Here is a 7,158-nt window from a genome sequence, read left to right on the forward strand (position 1 = left end):
TAACAAACAATGGCATGTGACCTTGCTTATGGTGTGTCTGCATTTGGTCACACATAGCCATGGCTCGTCAGTGTCTTCTTGAGCTGCACTCCCTGCTGCGCCAACATGGAGTCAAAACAGGAAACCAGGCTGGAAAAAACCACCGGCACAACAGGGAACTGGCTTCAAACAAACCGGCTTTCTTTGGAATGATGAGGGCTCCTGTCTGCCCCTTTGAAACCTTCCTGTGGACCTCACAGTGTCACTTCCTGCAGCAAGACCCTCCGGGCATGAAATGCATTATGGGCCCAGCAGCTACAAGCAGCCCAGGATCCCAAAAGGAGACCCAAGTCAGGCCAAAACACTGTGAACAGTGTGGAGAACAAATTGTATTGCATTTTAATGATCTTTAGTGCAGAGGTTGAAAGTTCAGGTGCAGATAATACCAATCCAGGCCAAGATTTTGTTCCAACCAACCAGTGAGTATAAAGTGTCTCAGTCACAGAGTGACAACAAAATCTTGGTCTGGATTTGTACTTTCTGGATCTGAAATATCCACCTCTGCTCCAGGGTATGGTGAAGGGACCTCATTATCCTGTTGCAGTCCAAAAATATGTGACATGAGGAACTGGTGTCTCTGACTCAGCCATCGGTTCTGTGTGCACAATGATGGACTGGACCATGGTGGCCCAGTGCCCTGTGCTTCCAGGGATGGACCTCAGGTTCATTGTGACGTGGACTTTTAATTTCCAGGGCTGAAATGGCATGTGATCCATATTATAACTTACGGTTGATCAATTCACAGGATGGGAAACATGTGACATACAATAGACAAGCGATACTGGCGTTATAAAAATAGAAACGTTATCGCTGTTGAACTAACTTCTGCTGTGTGAGATGCTCCTTCACGTTTTCCTGAGAGAAATTGGTTGTGGCTAATTAACCCAAGAACAGCAGTTCGGTCATTTCTTTGTGTGAAAACGAATGCAGGGTCATCTTCTGTACATGTCTATTACAGGAGGCTCCTACCGTATCACTGTTATTAGGGGACAACAATGCCAGAGTGGTTATCGGGAGCGTAGGGAGAATTCCAGGTGGAGCAGTGACATTTCAGGCTGAATACTGTGGGCCTTGCTGTACCAAGGGGCATGACAAGAGATGTGCACATGCAGATAGCATAGATGCATACATGCACTACACCACAGCAATAGTCATAATCATGGACCATGAAATGCATGCAAACAATGGGGGGGGGGGGGTAACAGTCATATCCGCTTGTCTGTTTGCTTTTGAAAATCGTATAACCGTTTCTCTAAAAAGAAAAACACATGACCTTCTGCATCATGACATTCTCCACCATGGTTTCCACATATATCGTGATGTCGGCATTACAAATTACATGGACATTTTTTTTTGGTGCCGTTTTACGAAAGCTGCAGACGACACACAAAACGTTTAGTAACTGAAAAATGCATAAAACATGCATACAATGCTGGTTTGGAGGATGCCAGTCGTGCTTACGGCAGCCTCTCGTGTTTTATCTCACCAAGGGAACCAAAAATATTTTACACGGTTTTACAAGTTACCTGGGCACCCTCTGGTTCTGTGGTCCATGGTCATAAATAAGCATTTTCAGTTATTCAGGGGTAAATGAGCAGCCCCACCCCAAGTGATACAGATACACCTTAACATTGTGGTTAATTATACAGTATAGAACATCTATTAGCTCATCTAGTAGCTAGTCTGTCATCATGATACATTTGAAAAGATGGACAGCAGCACCAAAATGTGGAACGAGATAAGTGGTGTTGAGAGGGCAAGGAAAAAAAACTTCTGGAAGAGGGTAATGTGAGCTGCTCTGAAATAAGGGATCCATTCCGAATATTGAATAAAGCCAGACTGGGTGGGTGATGCAGCAGGGACATTGTAACATCGGTGACATTCAGAATTTGGAACTTTGCTACAATTAGCTGTCAGAATGTACCTGTCATGATTTAGCTGTCATTTACGTTTTATGAGCGTGTTGCAACATATGGAGAAACCTAGTAATATTGTAATATATTCAAATCTTTTGTATATTGTAAAGATTTACTCATTATTATGGGCGGTAATTAGCAGTAAGCCGAGTAATTTTATGTAGGCCTACATATGTGATGTTAAAATATATAGTATTACTTAAAGTAACTGCTGTTATTTATGTAACTGAGAGATTTATAAGACTGATCCTACAGGAAGAAAGAAAGCTTATATTGTATTGCTCAGTCCATAACAGTGTAGGTCCATTTGTCATTGAATTTTTTTTTTTCAGAAGCTAGAATGGATTTTCAGTTGATTTCTCAATTGTAAATCAATTTGTTTTTGTTGGTCTGGTGACAAGACAGCTTTAAATACAGAGCTTTATTGTGCAGGGTTTGTTCAGACAAAACATACTTCTCATCCCAACCCCCCAATTGGGGTTGGCTAGTTGAAAGAGAGTCCCAGTCTATCCCTGAAATTGGGGCAGAAATTACTCTGAGATCAAGACACCGGTGACCGAGGAGGGTCCAGCTGCCACGTGACTGCGCCTCACGCACCTCACTGACCATGCTGGATTCCGCGATAAGCAAACTTTAATCCAGATAATAGGAAATGTGCAACCACGACAGAACGTGTTTATGACCCATCCATATATGGCGTATTTCTTTTATTTCTGTCTTTCTGCTTTCGAAGGTTGCTGTTTAGGAATGCATGACTGCGATGTTTTAATTCTGCTTTATGAAGTATGAACTTTAAATATCGGAAGATCTGTTTTAAAAATTCTACTTGTGGCTTTTTCCCAACACTTAGTATATAAATATGAGTCTAAATCTCATCAGTATCTAGGAACTTCTTAATTTCTATTCACTGACATTTACATCAAACGGTTTGTACACACACCCGGTATCTGTACACTTACTGTATAGCAGGTATGCACTGCCACCTCGTGGACAGTAACATTTTGGAAAATTGTAATTACTGAGCGCTGGTTCACACAAAGGAGACAGCAGGCCTAGCGCATCAGATTATCTTAATTTTAAATTGACCATTTCTTGGAAGAAACGTAATCTTTTGAAGTTCCTAACAAATTTAGGACTTAACACTTGAAGTTTATTTTCACAGTCTGTTATTTGTTTAGGTACTCCAGTTCAACATGAGTCAAAGTGCGTCATTTCTCAAACTCCCCCAGTATTAGGTAACACCAAGGATCATCTTGCATTTAATTCAAAATTCTGCTATTTAATCCGACAATACCTTTTTGTTTTACATCGGTCAAATGCTTGCTTGCGTTTCTCGTTCCACCAGATGGAGCACATTTTGAACACGAGATCGCACGCTGAGCTCGCCAGATGATTTTTCTGAATCATTCATTCCTATCAATCCTGTTACATTGTTCATCATGGGTGGCTATTCTATACTATTATTATTATTACTATTATACAAAACTAAACTTTCAAGAATAGCAGTCCACAGTGCTAAGCAGAGCTAAGAATAAGGAGAAATAAGTTGCTTTTCTCAGTAACTGCTGTTCAGTGGCATCTTCGACAGATGGACTGGACGGATGTCCTTGCTCACAAAAGCGCTTCAGGACTTGAATCGTCCATCTGCCAGCGAGACGAGACTGTTTGTTTAGTAATCGGACAATCACATGCATGCAACTCATGTATAACTTCTTCTATAACTCAATTCTTTTATAATTCAATTCGGACCACGAGACAGAGGTGTGAAGAGGTCAAATGATCTATTAATAAGTTGTGTTTAAATTAAGGAAAGGCGGCCTAATCCTGTATAATAAGAATGTAGTTGATCATAAATATTAATACAGTACGCCTATGGGAGGTGCTGTCTGAACGAGAGCTCGCAGCCCTCCCGGTATGTTCTAGGTAAACTCCTATAACTGGTAAAGACAGCGGACACGTTACTTATACTACAGATCGATAAACCTTGTTTCCTGTGTCAATTGAAATGTAAGTACCTGTGTGGTTTATTACAGTGTCAGTAATAAAAAGCAGTCTCAATCGCGCTTACCGTCTGGTTGAAGCGTAATCGTTGTTCTTTCATATATTACATATGTAACGTAGATTTATTTGAATAATAAAGAAATCTGAGTCAATGCATATAAATTGTACTGCGACTTTTCTTTATGAAAGTAGTTTCACGCTGAACATCTTGAACGATTTAAGATTGTCAGACCTTATTGCCTAGTTTGTCAAGCACAGAAGGGTAAATTAATCTTAGTCCTTGAAGAATTTGACGTTCTTTTGTTTTTTCCGTGCGCGATAGATCCTATAACGTGATTTTATAAAGAACTTCCGTGCATTTTTATTGCCAGACAATACCTGCATTTAATCATTTCCGATAAAACACAAATTTATATGGATTCTTGTATCAATTACTGTAATACGGTATTTTACTTACCGGAAGTCTTCACATAAAAAAATCATGGTTGGATCTTCTGTACCGTAATGTTACCCTTACCTTTTCCAGTCCAACCACTCTGCATAATTGTTTTGTAATATTAACCAAATTCCTGTTTAAATGATGAAATTTTGTTGCACAGCAATAACCAAATTAAGCCCGATATATTTTGCATCATGCTCTGTTTGTCTGTAGCCTGCTCTGTTGGAGGAAAATGAAGTTACCCACGAGGATTGCTTTGGTATTCCTGGCTGTGATTATGCTGACTGTAGTCCAGATGTCTGACTTCAGCATAGATGACTTTCAAGACATTTTTCAAGTTAAGGGTAGAGAATTACAGAAACATGGCTCCAGAAAGCAAAGCCTAAAGCGGGGACTGCTATCAAAGATTGAGCATCTCTTGGGCACTGATGGGAAGGACTCGGATGTGGACTCCGCAGGCAAAAATGTGAAGGAAGTCCTCAGAGCGTGGGACATCACCGCCTCAAAATGCTTAGCAAATCGCAGCGTTATTAACACCAAATGGTTTCAAGCTCTGGAACCCAAATTCCAGCATTATGTGCTCTACAGACACTGCAGGGTTTTCCCAATGATCATTAACCACCCTGAGAAATGCGAGGAGGACATCCATCTGCTCATCGTTATCAAATCCATCATCACCCAGCATGACCGTAGGGAACTGATCCGGAAGACGTGGGGTAAAGAACAGGAGATCGATGGCAAGAAGGTCAAGACTGTGTTCCTCTTGGGTGCTGCATCCAAGGAGGAGGAGATGGTCAACCATCAGAAACTGCTGGAGTATGAGGATCACATCTTCAAAGACATATTGCAATGGGACTTCCTGGACAGCTTCTATAACCTCACCCTGAAGGAAACTCACTTCTTGAAGTGGTTCTCCAAATACTGCAGGAATGTCCAGTACGTTTTCAAGGGAGATGATGATGTCTTTGTCAACATCCCCAATATTATTGAGTACCTTAAAGAAAGCCCTACTGAGAACCTCTTTGCAGGAGATGTTATGTTCATGGCAAGGCCTATTCGTAAGAAGACTAATAAATATTATATTCCTAGAGGACTATATAACAAGTCACACTATCCTCCATATGCAGGTGGTGGTGGCTTTGTAATGGACGGATCTTTGGCCAGGAAGCTCTTTGAAGCCTCCAAAGGCGTGGAGCTCTACCCCATCGACGACGTCTTCCTGGGCATGTGCCTGGCACGGCTACGCATCAAGCCGGTCAAGCACCACGCCTTCAAGACCTTCGGCCTGGTGAGGGACAAGAAAAGCAGACTGAACAAAGAGCCGTGCTTCTTCAAGAGCATGATCGTGGTCCATAAGCTGCTCCCCCCAGACCTCGTTAAGATGTGGAAACGGATCAACAGCAAACTGGTTTGCACCCAAAAATATCAGGTTATATAAAGTGCAGCTATCAGAACAGATAATAGAACTTGGTAAGCAGCACTGTGAAGAAGAGAAGAAGAAGACAAACTTTGATTAAGTCAAAGTTGCTGGACATTGATTAATTCATTTAAAGACAGATTTATTTAAGGCTGGATCCTAATTGAGTTGTTGGGAATCTTTAGTTATGGTGTTTTAGTAATTTTTTTGTTACCGGTGATGTTGGATACAGTGTCTCTACCTCATTGGTATTACCCCAGAATTTATACTTTTTGTTTTGTCAAACGTTCTAATGTTTATGAGCAGACATGAAGACTCATACAAGGAATTATTATTATTATTTTTCTTTTTAACTGGGGGAGGTGCTTATGTTATTATATGTTTTGTGTTTTGCTGGATTAATTGGTGACCTAATGCATTTGTCCTTTGAGTTCAGTCAGTTCCTATATTAATGTGAAATGTGCCAGTATTTTAAATGGTTTGGAATGCAGTTCTGAATCATGCTTGGTACCTTAGACACCTGGCTTTGTGAGGTCATTTTTAACAGCCATTTCGCATTAGAACATTTTATGCCGGTCCGAAGAATTACTACGGAATGCTACAGAACTCAGAAACACAGTTGCACTGCTTGACGTTGTCAGCTAAAAAGGCAAGCTAGAAAACTGTAGGGTCCTATTTCAAGGGTGGACGAACAGGCGTGTTTGGGAAATAGGGCATTTGATTTCTGATAGGATACAGAGTAAGAAGGAATTGTTCTGAGAATAAAGCTGGGATCCTTTCAGGAGGTGTGATATGTAAAGGGGTAAAAGATGACCCACATGGGAAAATGATGTTCCGTGATGTTCTAAAGATCAGTCAAACTGTCTTGTGGAAGAATCCAACCATATCTCTATCTCTATGAGCTTTTTTCATTCAGAAAGTCAACCCTACCTTCTTGTGGCCTTGTTTTCTCCCAGATTGCTTTAATACAATTTTGTTTTTATTTTATTTCATTTTCGAAAGCACTTGTTCAACTTTTAGTTTCATTGCAGATGTAACTAGATATTTTTCCATCAAAAGTGAAATAAATCTTCAGCCAAAAGTGTTTATGCATGTTCCCTTCCCTTTCGACGAAAGAAAGTATATGGTACTTTAAAATATTACAGATCACAAAGCATTAGCTATGAAATCAACACTTTTTAGACCAAATAGGAGCTTCATTTTAAGTTCCACTTTTTATTGTTGGTATTTAATTCTATTTTATATGATATTTTGGAGGAAAGCCTTTAATAGTGTACAAATGCTCATTTCAATGCTAATGTGGGAAGTGTGGGGCCATTATGAAATAAATGTTAAAGTCCCACTGG

The 7,158-nt window shown here is 40.3% G+C and overlaps 1 protein-coding gene across 1 annotated transcript; it reads left to right on the plus strand.

Moving 5' to 3' along the window:
* Positions 1–3,894: 3,894 nt before the first annotated feature.
* Positions 3,895–6,806, plus strand: LOC111836556 (UDP-GlcNAc:betaGal beta-1,3-N-acetylglucosaminyltransferase 7-like). Its single transcript, XM_023797932.2, has 2 exons — positions 3,895–3,962; positions 4,609–6,806. The coding sequence occupies exon 2, from the start codon at positions 4,628–4,630 to the stop codon at positions 5,831–5,833; it is 1,206 nt and encodes a 401-aa protein (XP_023653700.2). The 5' UTR covers positions 3,895–3,962; positions 4,609–4,627; the 3' UTR covers positions 5,834–6,806.
* Positions 6,807–7,158: the final 352 nt, after the last annotated feature.

The sequence above is a fragment of the Paramormyrops kingsleyae genome, chromosome 21 (genome assembly GCF_048594095.1).
Source record: "Paramormyrops kingsleyae isolate MSU_618 chromosome 21, PKINGS_0.4, whole genome shotgun sequence".
Classification (NCBI taxonomy): Eukaryota; Metazoa; Chordata; class Actinopteri; order Osteoglossiformes; family Mormyridae; genus Paramormyrops; species Paramormyrops kingsleyae.

Bases quoted from the DNA above. Each gene is read 5' to 3' on its own strand.
- LOC111836556 (XM_023797932.2), top strand. From the start codon at position 4,628: ATGAAGTTACCCACGAGGATTGCTTTGGTATTCCTGGCTGTGATTATG.